This window comes from Bidens hawaiensis, unplaced genomic scaffold, assembly GCF_021521415.1.
Source record: "Bidens hawaiensis isolate Kalapana, Puna unplaced genomic scaffold, B.hawaiensis_p1.1 tig00000599_1, whole genome shotgun sequence".
In the NCBI taxonomy this organism is placed as follows: domain Eukaryota; kingdom Viridiplantae; phylum Streptophyta; class Magnoliopsida; order Asterales; family Asteraceae; genus Bidens; species Bidens hawaiensis.
The window spans coordinates 2,949,774-2,973,874 of NW_027491036.1; the positions used below are offsets into that span (position 1 = coordinate 2,949,774).

General features: G+C 37.1%; 2 protein-coding genes across 5 annotated transcripts; both read left to right on the forward strand.

Annotated features, from left to right (window-relative positions):
• The first annotated feature begins 4,164 nt into the window (after nt 1–4,164).
• On the forward strand, nt 4,165–10,319 carry LOC143636856 (protein LNK1-like). 4 transcript variants are annotated; one of them, XM_077104352.1, is made up of 9 exons: nt 4,165–4,261; nt 4,511–4,673; nt 5,072–5,547; nt 5,647–5,884; nt 6,030–6,240; nt 6,307–6,449; nt 6,597–6,745; nt 6,972–7,101; nt 9,922–10,319. In XM_077104352.1, exons 2-9 carry the CDS (start codon nt 4,650–4,652, stop codon nt 10,027–10,029), a joined length of 1,479 nt encoding a protein of 492 aa, XP_076960467.1. In that variant the 5' UTR covers nt 4,165–4,261; nt 4,511–4,649; the 3' UTR covers nt 10,030–10,319. The 4 variants fall into 4 exon arrangements, with proteins under 4 accessions (XP_076960467.1, XP_076960475.1, XP_076960458.1 ...); XM_077104360.1 differs by having other exon boundaries at nt 6,319–6,449; XM_077104343.1 differs by having other exon boundaries at nt 6,030–6,449.
• A 5,021-nt stretch (nt 10,320–15,340) lies between these two features.
• Nucleotides 15,341–18,880, forward strand: LOC143636525 (uncharacterized). Its single transcript, XM_077104102.1, has 12 exons — nt 15,341–15,482; nt 15,609–15,682; nt 15,757–15,840; nt 15,908–16,060; nt 16,156–16,248; nt 16,338–16,514; nt 16,589–16,656; nt 16,749–16,800; nt 17,223–17,276; nt 17,354–17,443; nt 17,618–17,684; nt 18,463–18,880. Exons 1-12 carry the CDS (start codon nt 15,341–15,343, stop codon nt 18,546–18,548), a joined length of 1,140 nt encoding a protein of 379 aa, XP_076960217.1. The 3' UTR covers nt 18,549–18,880.
• The last annotated feature ends 5,221 nt before the right edge of the window (nt 18,881–24,101 follow it).

The window sequence follows — 24,101 nt, forward strand, 5'->3', positions numbered from 1 at the left end:
GTCCCTAACATCACAGATATTATAAAGGGTCTGGTCCCCAACATCACAGATATTATTAGGGTCTGGTCCCCAACATCACAGATATTATTAGGGTCTGTTCCCTAACATCACAGATATTGTTAGGGTTTGGTCCCTACCATCACAGATATTATTAGGGTCTGGTCCCTACCATCACAGATATTATTAGGGTCTGGTCCCTACCATCACAGATATTATTAGGGTCTGGTCCCTACCATCACAGATATTATTAGCGTCTGGTCCCTTTGTTTCGTACTTCTATAACATACCTGTCTTTTACATACTTTCCTTGACAATACGGGCAATCTCCAAATAGCGTTCACGTACCGGCAACATATCATACTTACAGCATTCTTATTCAATCATACATTATACACAACATTATATCCATAACCATAACTTGGCGATACGCGCAATATCCGGAGATCGTTCACGTACCGACAAGCAATCAATCATACTCTTCACATAATTCACATAAGGCATACACTTATCACTTAGGATAAATGTATTAACAAACACATCGAGTATGCACACAACCCCGAAAACATAACAAGGAAATGGGGCTAAAAACTCACCTGAATGCGGTTACGTTCGCCGTTAATAGTTATTCCCTTCATGAGCTGTGCACGGCTAACTGTATAATATTTACATGCATCAATTAACTATTACTACTCATATCGTATTTCTATCTTTATATAACCCACAACGAACGGGGGTCCGGGGGCAGCGCCCTTGGCAGCGGGATTCTAGGGGCGGCAGCCCCTAGCAGGGTCCCAGGGGCAGAGCCCCTGGCTGGGGTTAAGCTGTCAGGTCAGCTTGGAAAAAATTTTATTTCCATTGACTGTGTTAACACATTTTCCATTAGGATTTTAACTTATTTTCTAATTCGTTAACTCATTCATTATAGCGATTTTCCTCTGATTCGTTATGTTTTCTTCCTTAATTCGCTATCCTGATTCGTCATATTATCAACTGATTCGTCATTCCAATTCGTTGTCTGAACATGACTTGATTCGTGGTCTAATTCGTTATCAGGACTTAGCGAATTGGTGAGTAACGAATCACCTGATTCGTTATCTGGTTCGTTAACCTGGTTCGCTAACCTAATTCGTTATCCTAACGAATTGGGTGGGTAACGAATCACTTGATTCGTTATCTGATCATGACGAACTGAGGAAACTGATTCGTTAATTGGACATAACGAATTGGTAAACTAATTTGTTATCTTTCTATGATGAATTGGTTTACTAATTTGTTACCTCTTTATAACGAATTGTTCAATCTTATCCAGACTTTGACTTGGGGGGTCAAAGTCAAAATCACCAAGAACACAGATTAGTCAACGTTTCTTAGATCTGCAATTAAACCTTCATTTCTTAACGGAACATCAAGATTTTGGTATCCATGGATTTGGAATTACAGCGCCTACAAACCCTAATCGTCCATTCATCAAAATATTCGCGTTTACGAGGTGCGATTTATGTATATATATTACGGGTTTTTCAAACTATCAATCAGTCGATCAAACTATAATGGATTGCACTAGGGATTTGTTCGTTGGACTCGTTTTCATCACATTCATACAGATCTAGGACTTCCTAAATGAATCCGAACCTAAATGAACGATTTCTAGATATAAACGTACCTTAAACGAGTCGGGTTATGAACACGAGCTGGTCCTTGATGTTGTTTTGGTTCGTCTAACGCTATCAAGCTCGGGTTCTTAACTTCGGATCTTGACTCGAGGTATAGGATGATGTGTGTGTTTTTAATGGTGTAGGCTATGGTGTAGAGATTGATGAAAATAGAAAGGTTTAGGGTTTAAGGGGTATTTATATTCTCTTAAGCCCATGGACCTAAGGCCCATTCCATCTTATATTCCATCTTCTAAAGTCCAAGCCCAACCGTGTACAGTTTATTATCTAAACCGATAAACGACACAATATAAAATAAACGAAATTTATTTTATTATTATAACCAAAAGTAGGATGTTACAGTTTTTGAAAATGATCAGTTGCTTTAAACCACCAACATACGAAATCGCCGCGTCTGGAAACCCGGACTCATTTAACAATAACCTAGATTCACATAAGGCTTGAATGCTCTTAGCCACACCGAGGACAACCTACCCTTCATCTGATCGGGATAGCATAAATCGGGATTGTTCAACACAATCTCCTTCTTAGGTACACCGAGCTTACACGAACTACCCTTTTCCACAGCTTCTTTGTAGGAAACCCATGTTTGTTTGAATGAATGAAACTCCACTCTATTGTCTATATTCCCCATCGACATCGGCATCTCCTGACCAGCCGAAGTACCCATTGTCTTCACCTCGAAGGCAACACCTCTTTTGTCAAATTTTGCCACGGAAACGACCACCTTCACTTCAAAAATCTTAATGCCATTCAAACCCTCTGTAAACATCAACGCATCTGTGACCCCCTAAATCTAATGAACCCAAACACATTCCCTCAAAGATCCTTTTTCTTCGCCACGTATGCATCGGAAAAATCTCTTCTGGTCCCATAAGGCACTCCACAAATTTGAGATTAAGGTGCCTATAGGAATGTTTGACACAAAGAACGTGCTTACTCGACCATCGCTGAAATTTTTATGCCACGTGACTGCTGACCACTCCATCTATTCAAAACATGTGATAGAGAGAGAAAGTATTCCGGAGAGAAGTAGGAGAGAACATGTTACACCTTAAATTTGATTTGCCCACTTGATCTAACCATATGTTGCCACCTTAGATTTATTTTTTATTTTTTACTTTACATTTCATAATTTGTTTATTTTGATTTTGTGCTTTGTTAATATATGTTTACGATTTAGTACTGGTATCGTCGACAACGACCGAATTCTATATTTACTATTTAGCGCTGATACCATTGTTACCAACCGAATTCAGATCGGTTTGATGTTGCAAAGCACGTTTTTTATTACCATCGATACGGTCTTATTCGTGTTACACACACATTTTTTACTATTTAAATATGTTAATTTGTTGCATATGAATGTTGACAATTTTTTTTTGTTCTAGTGGCGTAACATGATATCGACCGATTTGTTTTTTTTTTTTGTATATAGAGTTTTGTAAGTATTATAAGGGTTTATTGGATTTTAATAATCCAAACTTTGGCCTATTGGCAGATATTAATCCCAACTTAAGAAATTCCCTAGAATAATCCTAGCTTTCACTCTGTTGGTCTCTTAACAGGAACTAACCTAGTTAGTTTTAGGGCAAAAAGTGTCATTTCTACAAATTGAAGGGGATAAACGAAAAATATAAATTAACTTAAAAACTCAACGAAATGGGCGCCACCACCACCGCGGTCGCCGCCACCGACACCACAACCCTCAACACTGCCACCACCACCACCACGACCGCCGTCGTCGACACCGTCACCACCACCATTACGGCCTCCGCCACCGGTGGTGGGGGTGGAGGCAATGGCGGAGGTCGCGGTGGTAATGGCGGTGTCGACGGTGGCGGTCGTGGTGGTGGCGGTGTCGAGGGTCGTGGTGTCGGTGGTGGCGCCCGTGTCGTTGAGTTATTAAGTTATTTACATTTTTCGTTTGTCTCCCTTAATTTGTAGAAATGACATAAAACTAACTGGGTTAGTTCTTGTTAAGAAAAGGCTCAGTGGAGGCCAATAGAGTGAAAGTTATGATTAATCTAGGGAATTTCTTAAGTTGGGATTAATATCGGCCAATAGACCAAAGTTTGTATTATTAAAATCCAATAAACCTATTATAAAATGGAAATGAGTGTTTTGGATTATAAATTAAAAAAAGAACTATATTAGAAGCCAACTAACCAACCAAGTGTGTGAATAAATCCAAAACAATTCTTTTTATCATTCAATAAAATAAAATAAAAAAACTAAAAAACGAAAAGTTTGACCCTACGTGAGCATTAGTGTCCACCAGAAGCAGCACCACTTGCCTAAGGGGGTGGGACCAGGTGGCACAATCATATGATGGAAACAGATCGTATACCGTCCGTCCCTCTCTCTCGACCACCAGTTTAGATTAGATTCTCTCTCCGCCCTTCTTTTGATCTCATTGCCACGTGTCACCTAATCAACACCATCCTTATTTTCCCCACTCAATATTATTATTTTTATATTTTTATTATTATTGTTTTCTCTCTAGAACCTACGAGATTTGCGTTTGCTAGGGTTTCTGGTTATCAATCAATCAATCAGTTTCCGGCGGATTCACCTTCACGTTTCCGGTAGATCTAATCTCAACTGGCCTTTGTTTAATTTCATTCTTATTGATTCAAATCTGCTTACGAGCTCTGATTTCACGTCGTTCTGTAATCGTTCCTGTTGTTAACCTGATATAGTTGACTGAAGAAGAGTTAGATGAATAATAATATTATAATAAATGTTTTGTAGCTTTTGTTAGGTTTGACTTTTCTAATTATCGATTTGTTCGGATTTGGATTGTGTTTCTAAGTGAAGGAGTGTTTAATTGTCAGGTGTGATATTTGGATTGTTGAACACAGTTGAAGAGTATTTGTTCTATCTGCTTTACTATAATTGTTACTGCTGCTTTGGACAAGTATGACCGCAGATCTGTTCGAGGGACGCGATATCAGTGCTGGATAATTTGAAGGAATGTCAGACTTGTCGATTTATGAGGTAGGAGCTTCGTCTTCACTCGTCTGGTTGATTGTGTAGTTGAAACAATTCAGTTGAATAGTTTTAGTTTGTCTAATTAGTTGTAGTGTGTTTAGCCTTTAAGCCATACTACTGGTAAGGACTAGGGGTGTGGTTATATGCTTCATGTACCGAGAGTTGGATACTTGTAGAGTGAAAAAGATAGTGATAAGGTTAATGCACGCAGGAACATTTTTTAAAACATTTTATTTGCACATGTAAAGTAATTCTAACAGCTATGAAACTAACATGTTCTGTGAGTTGAGTAAGTATTATTATCATATGTGGAACTAGCATTTTATCATATTGTGCTTCTTTTCTGACCTACTACATGCTTATGGTTTATATTAACGACTAAAACTCAATAACTGATGTAACAGCTTGATGATATTGTCTGGGATGATTTTGAGCATAGTGGTGATCATATAGTGCCCCATCCCACCTACAATAAAGGAAGTGAAGATAAATGTGAGAGTGACATATGTAAGAAGCCTCGGCTTGATGAAACACCAATTCAAAGCAATGAAGAAAGAGGTTCCAAGACGTTATGTAAAGAAACAAACATTATGGAAAAAGATACATGGTCTAATATGCTTGATACTGTATTTGCTGCTTCTGGTGATGCTGACTCAGCGAAAGACACGCCTACTGCACAATCTGGTGATACGAAGTTGTCAAATCGTTGTTTTGAAAGTAGCAACATCAACTCTGGTAGTGGGTTATGCACAGATGAGGGAATTCTTAAAGATTCTTCTGGTGCAGTTGATAGAAACTCCTACAATGATCTTAACTTGTTTTCAAATGATTATGACTGGCCGGATGTTGGATATTTTGAGGACGTGGACAGGATGTTAAGGTAATCCCACTCAGAAAACTAAAGCATGCTCAGTTTTTCACTTTAAGGTGTTGTTATTCTTCTTTTTTAATCACTAAAAACATTTATTTATATGTGCAGCTATTGTGATTCGTCGTTTGGGCTGAACGTTTCGGGCAATGACGATGAATTGGTATGGTTTACTTCAGAAGATCCAACTAGAGGCTTTGAAGAGACAATGAAGATGGATCTTAAGCTTCCATGTTCAGAGCCAAGTACTTTAACAAATGTATCACAGGGTAAAGAACCTCGTGAATCAGATAATAAGACATCTAGTTTTGTGTCTGAAAGCAAAGTTGAGATCAAAGACAAAGATCAGGTTGGTTTATTTTATTTGTCTTTTGCGAGAGAAAGTTTTGATGAAAGTTCACTTTCATCAATTGAATCATATTGACACAATGTACATCATCATTAGTTATGTTTCTTTAGTTTTAATCTGAGTTTATTGGCATGTTGATTTGCAGAAAGAGCAGTCAAGACAACAGAACCCGACAGAGTCTGTTGATTTCATGCAAAGCAGCGGTTATCTGCATCAAGGTCATGATCATGTAACCATGCAATCTACAGGTGGCTCAATGATGACTGGGATTAAATCTGAAATCAAAGGTTCAAGCCAGGTTCATTCAATGGAGAGTTCTAGTCAGCCTTTATTTACTGGAAATCAAAATCAATCAGGTATGATTTTCCAGGCTTCAGGAAATAACCTGGAACATATGATTGAAAACAAGATCAAATTTCAAGGTGATATGGAAGGCGCTAAAATAGGATCCTCAGGAGAGTTAAATTCATCAGATGTGCCAGATGGATCTTCACTCAGTACTGACTTGGATGAAATCTCACTAGAAGCAACCACTTTTCGCCAGCTGCAACAGGTTTTGCTTCAGGTAATATGACTCTGCATCATCACTTTTATGATATAAACCACTCATGATATTCATTATTAATATCCAAAACAGTTTGTTTATATATTCCCTGATTGTATTGCAAACTTTTTAATGTGTATGTGTGTCTTTAACATGTGTACTTTTCAGTTGGATTTGAGGACCAAGTTATGCATAAGGGATAGTCTGTACCGTTTGGCTAGAAGTGCAGAACAACGACATGACTTTGTTGGCATAAATGAAAGCACTGCAAATTGTGGAGATACTGGTGGGCCCGTGATGACCGATGGGACTAGCAAGTATGTTTTTTAGCCTTTTAATCTTAATATTACGAAAAGTTAAGGTTGTAGTTCAGTTAAAGATATATACAAGTCACACCCTGGTTAATTTGCTGAATTTTCAGAATTATTTTCTTCTTTCACTTAATTTTATTTATATATACCCTCTTATTTGTTTCAATTCTGTTCAGACTTTGTTCAGTTTCGCTGAAAAATTTATCTGAATATTTTTAATGTTGTGTTTTAGGTGCACTGGGATTATGGATATGGAAACTGATACAAACCCCATAGATCGAACAGTAGCACATTTGTTGTTTCATAGGCCTTCAGAGTCATCTAACATGCCTACTTCGTTACCTTTTAAACCAAATGTAAAGGTAAGATTCAATAAAGCCTCTATTTATTTCTAGAGGTGACATTTTCAATTCATTCAATTTGCACGGTTTTTATTATCGATTCATAGAATTTTGCAAGTCTTGTTATTTGCAAAACTATATTGTTTTTCTAAGGTTTTTTTTTGGTCTAATTAGATTTTTTTAGGTAACCCTTAAAACTCAGTAAATTTGGCGAAAATATAATTTTTTGTGGTCATCTAAAGCAGAAATTCTTTTTTGTCGTCCTCTTGGGGAATAAAAGTTAATTGAACCAAAACTGTTACCCTTTTATGCGGTGAACTTTTTTGTAAGAGAATTCTGCAATTTGTCTCCCTGGTATATGGTCCGATTCTACAGGTTTGACACTGAAAATGATTTTGCGAAGTATGGACCATCGTGATAATTGGGCGGGTCAATCTGACTCCTTCCGTTAAATATTTTCGTTTAAGTCCGTTTATTTGCAGGGTATATCTGACTTTTTACAAATGTAATTTTGGCCAGTCACATATGTGCCCCTCTGTTAGTTATATTTTTTAAAAGCTTGAAAAAACGCTTGCCGGGAAAAATGACAGTCCGACCACCGGGTATTATCTTCTTCCTCCTTCCTCCATACTCTTCCCCCTTCTCCACCCTCCTTCCCCCCTCTTTCCTTCACCCGTTTCTTACCCAACTCCATCTCCACAATTTTCCCACTCTCTTTATATAACCCACCCATCACCAACACCATCACCGCCATACTCCATCACCATCACCGATCCCATTCTCCATCACCATCACCGACGCCATCGCAAATTTCCGACGCCGCCACCACCGTCGCCATCCCCATCCACATCCGCCGCCGCCATGGTTTTGGTGTTCTTTATTCGGTTCACATGTTTAATTGGAGTTCCATTGGCTATAGGTCTCCGAATCCGGTTTCGGATTCGTCAGATTTCCGTCCGCGTTGTGGTTAATGTCGCTGGTGTAGTCCGGTTGGCGTTCCGTAGAACGTGGAATGTCGACCCGCTTCTCCTACCGTAGTGTTCGGGGTGTTCGGGTTCGATTTCGGCTTGTAAAATCCCGAAGATTATAAATCAGGTGTTTTGTTATATGTTTATGTATTGTGTTTATGTGTTTATGTATTGTGTAATATATAAATATGAATGGTTGTGTTCATTATGTGTTCGGGCTCGGGTTTGGGGATAATTATAGTTGTGTTCATTGTGTGTTCGGGCTCGGGTTTGGGGATAAAATTTTGTTAAAAAACGACCCGTTTCATCATTTTTTAATGAAAAGTTTGTTAAATAACGGCCCGTTTCGTCGTTTTTTAATGAAAAGTTTGTTAAAAAACGAGCCTTTTCGTCGTTTTTTAATGAAAAGTTTGTTAAAAAACGAGCCGTTTCGTCGTTTTTTAATGAAAAGTTTGTTAAAAAACGAGCCTTTTCGTCGTTTTTTAATGAAAAGTTTGTTAAAAAACGAATGAAAAGTTTGTTAAAAAACGAGCCGTTTCGTCGTTTTTTAATGAAAAGTTTGTTAAAAAACGCCCCGTTTCGTCGTTTTTTAATGAAAAGTTTGTTAAAAAACGAGCCATTTCGTCGTTTTTAATGAAAAGTTTGTTAAAAAACGGCCTGTTTCGTTGTTTTTTAATGAAAAGTTTGTTACAAAATGAGCCGTTTCGTCGTTTTTTATTGAAAAGTTTGTTAAAAAACGGCCCGTTTCGTCGTTTTTTAATGAAAAGTTTGTTAAAAAACGAGCCGTTTCTCGTCGTTTTTTAATGAAAAGTTTGTTAAAAAATGGCCCGTTTCGTCGTTTTTTAATGAAAAGTTTGTTAAATACGTTTATATATACAGCAGCATATACAGTATATCATCATCATCATCATCATCGTACTTAGTATATCCCACCAATAGCAATGCTATGGTAGGGTCTGAGGAGGGTAAGATGTAGACAGCCTTACCTCTATCCCATAGGGATAGAGAGGCTGCTGTATATATATATGCAGTATATATATATATACAGCATATATATATGCAGCATATACATACAGCATATGTATATATACAGCAGCATATATGCAGCATATACATACAGCATATGTATATATACAGCAGCATATATGCAGCATATACATACAGCATATGTATATATACAGTAGCATATATGTATATGCAGCATATATATATATGCTGCATATATATGCAGCATATATATACAGTATATATATACAGCATATACTATATGGCATACATACAGAACATATATACAACATACATATACAGCACATTCTGGTACTAAATATATATTACATATTGTGTAGTTTTATTAAATGGTAGCTCAGTTCAACTGGTTTGTATGTTTGTTGTTAAACCGGGGGTCGGGGGTTCGAACCCCACCCAATACACGAAATTTAGATATTTAGTTTTAGGTTTAATTAAAGACTCAGGGGTAAAAGGGTAATTTCACCGTTTCTAGGTCAGTCAACTGACGGCAAGGAGTCAGATGGAACCGCCCAGTTATCACGATGGTCCATACTTCGCAAAATCATTTTCAGTGTCAAACCTGTAGAATCGGACCATATACCAGGGAGACAAATTGCAGAATTCTCTTTTTGTAATAATAAATTAACCTTTGTAATACGTTAGTTTTCAATTAAGAAATGTTTATTAAACTGAGAAAAGTGTTTGTGGTTTTGCGGGCGAATCAACCATACCAAATGGTTGCCCATGACCTGAATTTGTTACCCAATGCGTTTGACCCATTCTTTTTACAAACTCTAGTTTGGTTCTGGTTCGGTTACTGAATTCTATGAAGTGTAACCTAAAAGTCTACTTGTGTGTGATGTAGCAGGTTCATGGATCTAAGACGGGTCCAGCTGTGGTGACCAAGAAGCCATCGGGTCAACAAGTTGAAAATGAATCAGACGACAAGATTTCAAGCAGCAGAAAAAACTAACGTCTTGTTGCATAGGCATGTTAGCTTTCAAAATCAACATGTGCAAACAGCAAATATAATCTATAACTTATCTAAGCGAGGAGTCTAGTACTGACTCATAAGCTTGATGGGGGTTTTAGTGTTGTTCATTGGTGTCCATCCTTGTGTATCTTTCTTATAACCGTCTACTGTATCTAGTCTAGTGGTGGCCCAATTTTGACCTAGAGTTGATATACATATGGTGTTGTTTTGGATACACTCCACTTTCTATATGTTCCAGTTTTCTGGTTAATGTAAATGGTGTTTCATCATATTTATGTCATCCTGCATACATGATTTCAGTTGAACACAAACTTATATTTTAGCTGCTCAAAAATATCAACCTTGGCCAACATACATCTCAAATCGTGTAACTAAAAACATACAACACAAATTTACACGTACTAAAATGAGTTTCAAAAGTTTTACATACATTCTTTTATTTCTAATTTTTTTTACTTTATTTGCTACTATAAAATTATAGATAAATCATTAATATGATATGAAATGTTTAAAATGTTTATTAATTGTTTTAATTATATAGTTATGACTTTCAAAGTTGAACAATAATAATGACACTTAACTTAACAAAAATGAGGCACTTAGATGTTATGTGGCACAACATTGGTTTTTGTTTTTATAATAATAGATTTGATAGCCAAAAAGTTTTTGTTTTGTAATTATAGATCTTTTATGGTACTTATTAATTTATTATTACTATTCTTGTTATTTGGATCTACATCCAATACCAGAGTAAGCATTTCTGAGATGGAATGTCAATCATGTATACTGATTTTAACAATTCATACCTAACTTACTCAGAAACACCATCAATAAAGTAGCATATCACTATGAAAAAACCCCCATTAAATAAGATTTTAAACCTACGAATATGTTAGTTATCTCACATAATTTACTATTCATGAAAGAACCCAATTAGGAGGTGTTTGGCCTGGCTTTTTTAACCAAACTTATAGCCTTTTTAGTTTTTTTTTACAAAATAAGCTTAACTTTGTGTTTGATTTAGCTTTTTAAGCTTATGCTTATGAGCTTATATAAGCTCATTTGAAGAAGCTTTATGTGAAGATGGTTTTTTAGCTTATTAAAGAAGCTTATTTGTGTCAGGTTGTAAGTTACTTATTTGCCTTAAAATGATGATGGATTAATAATTATTGAAGCAACTTATTACTCTAACAAAATAAAAAATGGTGGATTTAACAGCTTATTAAGACACATAGTTAACTTGTAAAATATAAGCTAATCCAAACACTTAAAATAGCTTATCAAATAACAGAAAATAAGCTATAAGTTACTTTAAAATATGCATAAGCAAAAAAAAGGGCCAAACACTCCGTTAGTGTCTACATGTATGCATAACATCTTGATTTTCAAAATAGTTAGTTAAAACTTAATTCATTTTCAACTTTGATTTTAATACTATTCTATGTCTCTCCATGTACATATTGATTTTAACTCATTTTTATGTTTGATTTTGCATTATTTCATTCTATAATTAGTATTTGACATATTTTAGTTTAAAATTATTATGTTTCTTAAATCCTGAATAATTGTTGCGATGCACTTATTTATATTACATTTCAGTACAAGTTTTGTGCGATATCGATCATGAACTTTTTTTACAAGTAATGTTACTCTAAATTTCTAATACAAACGTACGTCAATGTTTCTACGCACGATTCGATATAAATTTTATTTAATGCCTAGCTCACCCAATGAGACACATTGGTCAAATATCATATATTTTTTTTTCTTCACAACAACTTAAGTTTGCATATATACATATTTATTTCTATATAACGTTTCGATATAAATTTTATTAAAACCAGACCAATCATAATGTGTGTACAAACTTTAGTATAGTAACATTATGTTTTATCAACATCCAATAACGACGACGTACATGCTAACGTGTATCAACATTGCAGTTGTGTTCTAGTTATCATTAAATATTAAACTAGCTACGTGCCCCCGCAATGCGGCGCGGTATGCATGCAAACATGTCATTGGATGCGTAACCGGTGTTACCGTTTTCCGTATGTGCGTGGCTTTACAATAGTATGCGTGTAACCCGAAGATAGTATGTTCGTACTGCGGCATTGGAATCTTAGCCGGTATTAGTAAGCACGTCACACAACGATTGTACGCGTGCAATCAGTTGTTGATGCGCACTTAACGATGCATTGAACTCGTCTTGACCTGCAACCAGTTCCGTTTGACACTGTTCTAACCCGAAATTCGTTATGGCTTGACTCTTTTCAACCCAAACCCGTCCCGTCCCAAACCAAATTAACCTTTTTGTATCGACTCATTCCAACCTTAACCTTGTAGACCCATGACCCAAACCTGCCTGATTCGTTTGTCGGTCTTTAATGGTAATCACGTAACACGTTAAGTTTTTAAAATATAAAAAGTATAGCAATACCATACTCAAATTAAAGATAATAAAATACTCGTTTTTATGGTATAAAATTTTTAAAAAATATTAGTTTGTGAAAAAGTTATAAACGTTTAAACGTCGTCGAGGTAGTTGGTTTAAAATAAGAGGTATATATGTAACTATTATATAAGTTAACAAAATATGACTAAAGTTAAAGGACCAAACTTGTACATAATTTTGAATAACTTAAAAATCAACCGTATGATTTTACTTTTGCTAAAAGACAAAATGGTGAAAAGACGAAATTGCCCCTAAAATGTCTTAATTTTATTCATTGTAGTTTGTACTAAAAGCAACAAGTTTGGTACCTCTTAAAAATTAAGAGGTCCCTCACTCATGCTTTATATATAGTATATATATAGATATAGATATGACAAAATGACAAAACAAGTCCTTTATGTTTTCATGGTTTTTCAATAGTCGTCTTTTTGCAAACTTAATGACACAAAACATCTTTATGCTTAAAAACTCTATCGCGTTACTGTTTTGGATAAAAATCAGCTAAGGATATTGTATCCAAATATGTCAGGTGAGGTATAGTGCTAACACGATAATAGTGGATGTATAATCGAAATCTTGATGAACAAAGTGATTTGATCACGAGGGAAAAAACCCTTAATTACGATAATCTTCCTTCGGTCAAAAATTAACAAGGTAATCTTTGGTCGAATTACTTCGGTCAAGGATTAACAAGGTAACCTTTGATCGGATAATACGCGATTATAGTAATCTCCGGCACAAAAAACCCTCGGACGGTGAAAACTATCACCGTCGAGTTTATTAATGGCAAAAAGTCAGTTACAAGTGATGTGGAGTTGATGATCAACGAATAATGTGAGTGAATACAAATATCTTAACAGCTAGGGGACGTGTGATTGCGTGTTCTAATGTTGATCTCAACTCGATATATAAAGAAAAATAGAAAATAACTAACTAACAACCCTTTCCTATAAATCTGCTAGTCTTCCACTCTTCGTCATCGTGCTCTTTGACCACATGCTAATAGCTGTTCATTAGCAAATTAAGTGGTGGACTAGGTCTAGGAGTCGTTGCGCTTATTTAAACGTCAGTCTTCATAGGAAATTGTCCATTAACAGCTACGTTGAATTAGGATCCTGTATACATACTCCAGCTAAAGAATACTCCATGAAGATAATTGTTGCAAGTACGTCTTAAAGTTGTTATACCTGTCTAACACATCACCATACTAAACGTAATTATTAGTAAACAAATAATACCGAGGATCGTTGATCCTTTATACCCTGATTCACATCTCAATGATAATCTATCCATAAGATAGTTAAGGATTAAGGATCCTCAACATAAAATTCATGCCCTAACAGTTACATCCTTTGACCATAACCCAGTTAAATTTTTTCGTTAAATCCAGTCATGTGCAAGGCACATGAGGGTCGTTTAGTCATTTTACCTTTACTAAAAAAACTAATGATATTTAAATTAAATCTTTATTTCATCCATCTTCTTTCTCTCTCTCTCTCTCTCTATACTCTTTCTCTTGATCTGCATCTTTCATGTGAAACAACTATCATCACCGTGCAATTCAAGGTCACCACCACTATCATGTGGAACAACTATCATCATCATTCAAATCCACCACCGCAGGTCACGCCGTCGAACCCCGTCAAGCCAACAAAAGAACCCCATCAAGAAAATCACCTTCAATTCGTCATTAATCAGGTTAGTTTTTGTGTGGTTTAGTGTCGGTCATATAAGGAACAAAAACCCTCAGTCAATTTAAATTGACGAGGAAAATCTTTGAGTAATTGGGGAAATCAAAATTAGGGTTCTTGTTGGATTAGGGGTTTTTTCGAAGTATAGCATAAATGTTTTTGGAATCAAAGCATAAACAGGTTGCACCAGTCGTTGAAGTTGATTGCTTGTAAAGCCTTCATAATCGTTTCTTGGTGTTTCGGGGCTAAAGCATGTGATTCCGACCATGTATGGGATTCCGACCATGTATGGGATTCCGAAGAGGTGAAACAGAGGGGTATAGTTGATTGGTGGTGGTGTATTGTGGCTTTTAGGGTATATGGTGGATTGGTGGTGACGGTGGTGTGATGGTCTGGTAGTGGAGAGAGAGAGAGAGAGAGAGAGAGAGAGAGAGAGAGAGAGAGAGAGAGAGAGTTTGAGCTGGTGGTCGAGTGTGACGGTCTGGATTGGTGGTGTGACGGCGAGTTTGAGCTGTTGGTCGGGTGGTGGCAGTCCGAAGATATGGTGGTGGTGTTTGCAGGTGGTGGCGGTCCGGTGATGAATTTCAGATCTGTGAATGTTTAGAGGAGTGGGAGAGAAAGGGAGTAGAGAGAGAAAGAAGAGAGAGAGGGTGTGTTGTAAATAATTTTTATTTTATTAGTTTTAATAATTAAATAAACTATAAAATTACAATATTACCCTCATGTGCACGGCACATGACCAGATTTAACAAGAAAAATTAACTGGGTTAGTATCAAAGGAAATAACATGAACAGAATTTGAAACATGAAATACGTCTTGTGTCATTAAGTTGCGAAAGGACGACTATTGAAAAACCATGAAAACATAAAGGACCTGTTTTGCCATTTCGTCTATATATATTTGGTTTTAATTTATTTAATAAAAATAAAATAAAAAACCCGTAGATCAGCCAGCAATTGCCTCCCAAAAAAGTCGGAGAAGGAGAATGAAAATGAAGTTGGTTTGGAATTGAAAACAATCGGAAGGAAAGTCTGATCATACGAAAATTATTAATTAAACGGTCTTCGTTTACAATCGATCCAAATATATTATTAACTAGTAAGAAGAAGAAGAAGAATCACAATTCAATTCAATCGAATTCAAATGAATCGAGTGTTGAGTAGGGTGCAGAATCTGGATGTGTACCCCAAGGTGAATGAGGATTTCTACAGCCGTACGCTCTCCGGTGGCATTATAACCCTAGCCTCCTCCATTGCAATGATCCTCCTTCTTTTCTCAGAGCTCTGTATTTATTATTATTATTATTATTATTATTATTTTTATTATTATTATATCATTTCTCAACAATTTCACTTGCATATATATATATATATTGGCTGGTAGCATTAATATGCTATCTTCACCATTGCAGGTCTATATCTCCTAACCCTTACACAAACCAAGCTTCTAGTTGATACTTCACGAGGGGAAACACTCAAAATTAATGTAATGTAAATATTCTTAACTTTTATATATATGCACTCGATCGCTCGGTTAATGTCTCTTTCATTTCAATGCAGTTTGATATCACTTTCCCTGCTATTTCATGCACCCTGCTCAGTCTTGATGCCATTGATATCAGTGGGGACCAACATCTTGATATTGTAAGTCTGCTGAAAAACTATTATTTCATGCACACCATTTTCACTACAATATCTATATTACTTGCAGAAGCACACTGTCATGAAGAACAGGATTGACGCCAAAGGCAATCTGATTCAGATGACAACGGATCATATTGGTACCACTACCATTGGAAACCCAATACACAAACATGCTGCCCAAAATCAAACATATTGCGGTTCATGCTACGGTGCTGAGTTCGTACGTCTTCTTTAATGCACACTCCTCACCACTAGATCAACATCAACCTTAAAACTTATCAAATCGTTGATTATTGTTTCTGTCTAATATAACAGTCATCAGCTGAATGTTGTAATTCATGTAACGAGGTTCGTGAAGCATATCGAAGGAGAGGTTGGGGATTGACAGATCCTGATTTGATTGACCAGGTCGGTTTATAGTGTTTTTATATTTTTATTAAAGATTATAAACAAGCCTTCAAACATAACGCGAAACATGAACACTTTTGAAATGTTAGTGCAAAAGAGAAGGTTTTGTGCAGAGGATTAAAGATGAAGAAGGTGAAGGATGCACCATGTTTGGATCTCTAGAGGTCAAAAAAGTGGCGGGAAATTTTCGTTTTGTCAAAAGTTTTCATCTGGAAAATCTTCATCTACCTCATGATGTGAAGGATTTTAAAGAAGATAGCTACAATGTAGGTCAACATATTATACACTTATTTCGATAGTTATAGTTTTTTGTTATGTTAAGTTTTTGTGATTTTTGTAGATAACTCACAAGATTAATAAACTATCTTTTGGAGACGATTATCCTGGCATCATAAATCCACTTGACGGGTAAGAAGTTATATTTGACATTTTTAGTTTGCCAAGATTTGACCACATTTGTTTGGGTTTTTTTGCTATTGTTGTTTTGTTTGGTTATTCAGGGTGCACTGGTTTCAAAAGATTCCAAATGGAATGTATCAGTATTTCATCAAGGTTAGTTTTCTACAACGAGTCTCCAAATCTCTCTATGACTATGTACATACATAACGATAGGTCTTTTTATAACGCTATTCTTTTAGCAAGAACACGCAGAACAATTCAGATCATTTATTTTTTTTAATCAATGGTTTACATTTTATAGATTTTGTACTTCTTACATGCACGTGTGTAGATTATTTACATTAAAAATAATTTATTCATGTATATTTTGATTTTGTATGCTTACCTACACATGTGTTATGTGTAGCTTATATACATTATCGAACAGTCACATTAATATTTATTTTTTGAATTTGAGGAGAGAGGAGTAACATTTTATTTTATTTCTTAATCTTTAAGATTTAAAAACTGAGTAGTTTATTTTCATTTTGTGTGTTCTCGCATGCTATTTAACATAAATCTCGTAAAACTTGCAGGTGGTGCCAACTGTGTACACTCCTCTTAGAGGGGCAGTTATTCGGACAAATCAGGTACTTGATGAACTATGAAAGAGAAAATTTGTTATCAAGTTTTAGGCTATAAAACATATGGAATTTGTATCCTGCAGTTCTCTGTGACAGAATATTATAAGGATCCAGATAACAGTAAACAGGCACCACCTGGCGTGTTCTTTTACTATGACCTTTCGGCAATCGAGGTTTTTTTTAACTTCTGTAAATATATTTATTAGACATGATAAAAATACTATTGGTCTTATTGGTTTTAGCCGTTAACATTTTCATTTTGTGGGTCCCGTTATCATGTTGAGAATAAAAAGGTAAAATCTGGCTACTCTGGTTTTACAATCTGCTCCTTTTTGTGGCTTATGCAGGTGAATTTTACAGAAACGCATACCTCCTTCTTACACTTCTTGACCAATATTTGTGCAATAGTTGGAGGTATATGTTCCATTATGTTTATAATCCCAACACATACAGTAGAGGTCGTAATCTGAACCCGCTTACTTGTGAACGGGTTGATTCTGGTTATGTTCAATTTTATCGGGTCATATTGGTAAATAAAAAAAATGAATTAATTACATGGATAGTTCTTGTGATTTGCTCATATTATGGTTTTGATCCCAAAGTTTGAGAAATTACATGTTTAGTCCAATAGTTTTCCAAATGTAACATAAATGATCTCTAAAATGGACGAAGGTTAACTTTTGGTGTTAAGTGGGCGTGAAATGATCCATATACTCTTTATCATCAAAAAATAAAAATAAAAAGAATACACCCTCTTGGACCCCACCTTTTAGTTAAAAGTTAACCTTCATCCACTCCAGGGACTATTTTGCAAACCTTTTGACTAAACTTGTAATTTCTCAAACTTAGGGACCAAAACCATAATTTAGATAAACCATAAGGACTATTCGTGTAATTAATTACAAAAAAATAGTTATAACAGAACAGGTCGAAAGTCACACAAAATCTATTTATAATGCGCATCTTCCTTCATTACTTTATTTGAAAAGTTAGAATATAACTGTATTAATACAGTTTGTAATTATATGACACGTTAATTATTTATAAATTCTTTTTAAGAATGAACAAAAAAGTGTTTGTAGATCACCACCTGACAGGTTAAGACCCACACTAAAAGTTGCTCGTTTTGACCCGCCCATTTTCCACATGTAATTCGAACCCATACAACTTGATGACATTTTCTTGTGTTCAGGTATCTTCACAGTTGCAGGGATTTTAGATTCTTTCATTTACCATGGTCATATGGCTTTAAGGAAAAAAAGAGAAATTGGAAAATGAAGCTAAACTTTGTCACATAATCCAGGTTCAATTTTATTAGATATGGCATTGTAATTATCTTTTTCTGACTAGAGTTTTTTTTCCCTCTCCATTAAGTGTATACTTTAGGTGATATAGGGGCCAATTAATATCATTTTTTATTCTTTGTAAATGTATACAAAATTTTGATTCTCAATACACCAGAGAAATATTGCATTATATGCTTTTAGGGATGAGCATGGGTTGGATTGGATTGGTTCAGTTATGGGCCAAAACCTAGCCTATAACCTTGGTTTTTAGATTTTGATTGTTAATCGGTTTCGATTACAACCGGTTTGTTATTTTGGTCATTGGGAAAGGTGGTTTGGTCAATTATGATCAACCGACGGTTAACACAGGTTTTAGGTGCGGGCCTGTTCAAGCTCTTTTCAGTTAATAGATCCGATCATGTTTAGTCTGAAGAAAAGATTACCATAGTTCATGTGGGATAAAACGATGTTTTGGTTTTGAACCATTCTTTTCAAATGTGGGTTTAGTCTACGTGTTTGCCAGCACGTAACATGTTTGGTTCTTAGACTGAAAGACACTTTGTTCTTGGTGTCAAGCTTATTAGACAATGTGTTTAGAATACTTAGGCCCGACCCTTTAGTCTATATCAGCCGGCCCTAGTTGTTTAACCTAAGTCTATATATATCATTCTATTGTAATCATTGTAAATTACAATTACACAATCATAATACAAATCATTATCAAGTTTATTTTGGTATCAAAGCCTAGGGTTCTGTACCTCTTCAGCCGCCACCCTTCAACCATCTTTTTTTTCCTTTGTCTGCCGACAATCATGGCTGATCAACAAATCGCCGCCTTTCCTACCATAGAAAAAACATCACATAACTCCCACAAATTCGCCTTTACCCTCTCCCCATCCAACTATAGACATTGGAAACTCATGCTACAACCCTTCCTTGTCACACACAGCCTGTTCGGCTATGTGGATGGCTCTATTCCCTGCCCCCCGCCGACCATCTCTGTCTCCTCTACCACTGGTAAAGACGCAGAAGGAACAACCCCTACCACTCAACCTAATCCGAATTATACAAACTGGCTGTCCAATGATGCGCATGTCCGTATGCTCATAATGTCCACCATCTCCGAATCATCCTTTCAATATGTCCAGGGCGTCACCTCGCGTGATCTCTGGCTTGGTCTTGAACGAGCATATGCTCCACACACTTCTTCCAGGGAGTTTACACTGAGAATGCAGCTCTTAAAGATCCAGATGAAAGGAGATGAGACCACAACTGCTTATCTTTCTAGAGCACAGGGATATGCAAATGCTCTCGCAAACATAGGTCATCCTATGCCAGATAAAGACATCGTTATGTTGGTTGTTGCAGGCCTTCGCGAAGAATACAACGGAGTCAAACAGACTTTATTTGCAAGATAATTTACAGCAGTCTTTAATGAACTTCCATCTCTTCTCGATGATCACGAGTTTTTAATTCAAAAACCTGCTGCTGAGTACGCCTCTGCCCAGGCTTTCACAGCTGCCACACCAGCCAACTCAGCCTCGGCTTCTTCTGAAACTGTTCAGGCCATTCAGCAGCTAGTTGCCCGTTTAGGGTATCAGTTGCAACCTCTTTCGGGCTCCTCTAACAGCCCCCCACCTCAGGCTTTCTACACAAACAGGTCTGGCTCTTCCAATCCTAACCGTGGTCGTGGAAATCGTGGTCTCGGTGGCAGAAACTACAACAACAATAACCGCAACAGCCAGGGAACTCGTAACTCAGGTCAGTTTAGTTGGGCATCAAATCAAACCATGGTTTATGGCTCTTGCAACAGGTGTGGGATAGGACATGTCCCTTCTCAATGCCCAAACAGGGACCCGGTTACCATCCGGTCAAGACAACAACCGTCTGCTAATTATGCAGACTATCGCTCACAAGCTCCCACTACCAACTGGCTTCCAGATACAGGAACTAATGGCCATTCAGCATTAGATACATCCAGTTTAGACTATGTTGAGCCTTACTTTGGTGATGATAGTCTCCACGTTGGCAATGGTATGGCCCTTCCTATTTTACATGTTGGTTCCAAAACTTTTACCTCTCCAAACAAAACATTTCACTTAAAAGACATACTTCATGTCCCTGCACTCAAAAAAAACCTTCTCTCTGTCCAAAAATTTTGTCAGGATAATCATGTTTACATTGAATTTCATGCCACTTTTTTTTTCCTGTGAAGGACAAGTCTACACACACTACCCTCCTCACGGGTCCAAGTGAAGGTGGACTTTACACTCTCAAACTTCCAGCGGAACAGCCCATTCCAAAGTTTGCTTTTTCAACAACTCGTGCTTCCACAACCACTTGGCATCAACGATTGGGACACCCACATGCTCAGTTGTTTAAGACTATGCTTTCTAAATTTCATTTACCTGTTTCTAATAAAACATTTGATTTTCATTGTAATCCATGCTTGGTTGGCAAATCTACTAAACTTCATTTATCATCCTCTGATTATAAGAGTACTCATGTTTTGGATTTAGTTTTCTGTGATGTTTGGGGTCCAGCCCCCGTGCCTTCCTGTGATGGTCACCATTATTTTTTATTATGTGTTGACCACTTCTCTAGATTTATGTGGTGGTTCCCTTTGAAACGCAAGTCTGATGTTTTTGCCACATTTAAACAATTTGTTACTATGGCCGAACGACAATTTTCCACTAAACTTAAAACCGTCCAATCTGATTGGGGAGGAGAGTTCAGAAACATGTCCTCTTTTCTCACCTCCATTGGTATTATCCACCTTCTTTCTTGCCATCATACCAGTGAACAGAATGGTATTGTTGAACGTGGTCATCGTCACGTCGTTGAGACTGGTTTAACACTAATGTCTCAGGCACATGTTCCCCAACGTTTCTGGCATTATGCCTTTGAAACTGCTGTCTACCTTATAAATCGAATGCCTTCTCGTACACAATCTACGATTTCTCCCTTTGAATACCTATTCAAACGTACCCCCGATTTCTCATTCCTTCGGGTTTTTGGCTGCCTATGCTTCACCTACCTTCGGCCTTATAATCCACACAAAATGGATTTCCGGTCTACACCTTGTATCTTCCTTGGATACAACACCACTCATCATGGATACCGTTGCTTTGACCCCACCACTGAACGCATCTATATTGCACGACACGTTCAGTTCCAGGAAAACACATTTCCTTTCAGTACCTATCCCACCGACTCCTCACCAACTCATTCACAACCCAACCCGTATGTCTCATCCTACCCTGCTGACAACATTCCTTTCCAACCCGACAACTCACAAGCTCCAACCTCACCATGTCCCACAAATGACCCTATCCATCCACCATCACCTCAACCATCCCAACCCAATCCAGCACAAACATCCACTCAACCAACCTCACCACCCAACGATCCGCCACCAATTACATACTCCCGCCGCCCAAACAATCAATCGACCTCTTCACAAAATGCCTTTGATCACTACTCCAACACCACCTCTGGCCATCCTACTCCTGCCCACCAACCCCCAAACTCTACACCAACTCCGTCCTATCCACAACCGAGCCAACCCGCACCACCCCCTTGCCAGCGGCCTTCAAACCTACGGTCTAACCCCAAACAAACCAACCCTTATAAACCAACTTCCTTTCATACAACTACTACCTCACCCGAAACTGAACCTACCTCGTTCACCATTGCCAACAAAGAGTCTCACTGGTGTAAGGCTATGGCGGAAGAATATTCTGCACTTATTCGTAATGGTACATGGTCTTTGGTTCCGCATGCACCTAATTCAAATATTGTTGACTGCAAATGGGTTTATAAGATAAAACAGGATCAACATGGGGCTATTAAGCGTTACAAGGCGCGTTTGGTGGCCAAGGGTTTCAATCAAAAGGCTGGCTTAGATTACACTGAAACCTTTAGTCCAGTGGTTAAGTCTACCACCATCAGAGTTGTCCATTCTTTGTCTGTTACAAACCAATGGCCATTGCGACAACTCGACGTTCAGAATGCCTTCCTATTGAGAACCACTGGTCTGCGGTTAAGCGCATCCTTCGGTATTTTCAGGGGACTTCCAACCATGGCCTTTTGATCTCCAGCTCTTCTTCGTCAGTTCTACATGCATATACAGATGCTCACAATTTAACTGCCTTCTCTGACTCAGACTGGGCTGGTTGTCCAGATGATCGTCGATCCACAGGGGGATTCGCTATCTATCTTGGATCCAACCTTATTTCATGGTCAGCCAGAAAACAAAGGACTGTCTCTCGGTCATCTACTGAGGCTAAATACAAGGCCCTAGCAAATACAGTAGCTGAATTAACCTGGCTCGAGACCCTGATGACTGAACTTCGGGTTCCCATGCGGATGGCTCCAATCCTATGGTGTGACAATTTGGGAGCCACGTATTTATCTGCCAATCCAGTATTTCATGCCCGAACAAAGCATGTAGAAGTAGATTTTCATTTCGTTCGAGAGAAGGTTGCTCAAAGGAAGTTATCCGTTCAATTTATCTCCACTCATGATCAGATTGCGGATGTGTTCACAAAACCATTACCATCAGATCGTTTTCTGTTTTTGAAGTCCAAGATGAAGGTCCGGTCTCGGCCTTAGCTTGAGGAGGAGTATTAGACAATGTGTTTAGAATACTTACGCCCGGCCCTTTAGTCTATATCAGCCGGCCCTAGTTGTTTAACCTAAGTCTATATATATCATTCTATTGTAATCATTGTAAATTACAATTACACAATCATAATACAAATCATTATCAAGTTTATTTAAGCTTATATAAATAACCATTTAATCTTTAGCTAATATATAATTACCCAAACTCGGGTCACATGTCTAGTCTAGCCTTAATTTTGTAGATGCTCGGAGCCTAAAGAAAACAAGGGAATATACAACCGTCTCATGAGTATGATCATTTAAAACAAATCTTGTTGGTAAGCATACTTAAATGATTTATAAAACCACACCATTTCTATAATAAAATGATTTACATAAACTTCAAGAGATTTCATAAAAGGAAATGCTTTCAAATTCAATAAAAGAGCAATGATTTACTAATAATCACCCAAAAGGGAATAGACAAAAACCAAACCATGTGTGTAAGAAAAGATGTTCTAACATAGTAAGCATTGGCCTCTCTCCAATCTTGGACAAGACAAATCCACATTCAATACTTAAAATATGTTCCAAATCTATTGAAGCAAATTTACTCTCGTGGCAAAATGAGATACAAGGTGTACGACGGATAGCATAATCAACTCTTCGGCTATAGAACAAGTTTTGGTATTTCTTTCTCATCTTGACTGTTTTAAGTAAGTTCGTTGCCACAATGTCTTGAGCTTCTTACAAGAAAAAAGAACTCCATATTACTATTACATATTCACGTTCACGTATCCTAAATAATCTTAATCTCAACGAATTATCTTCCATATCAAGAGATCATAGAGGCACAATAGTTGTGGCGTTTGAGAGATTTAATATAAGGGTGGTGCTGTGGTGAGAGTGTCCATCCCACCTATGCCAATCTGTCAAATTA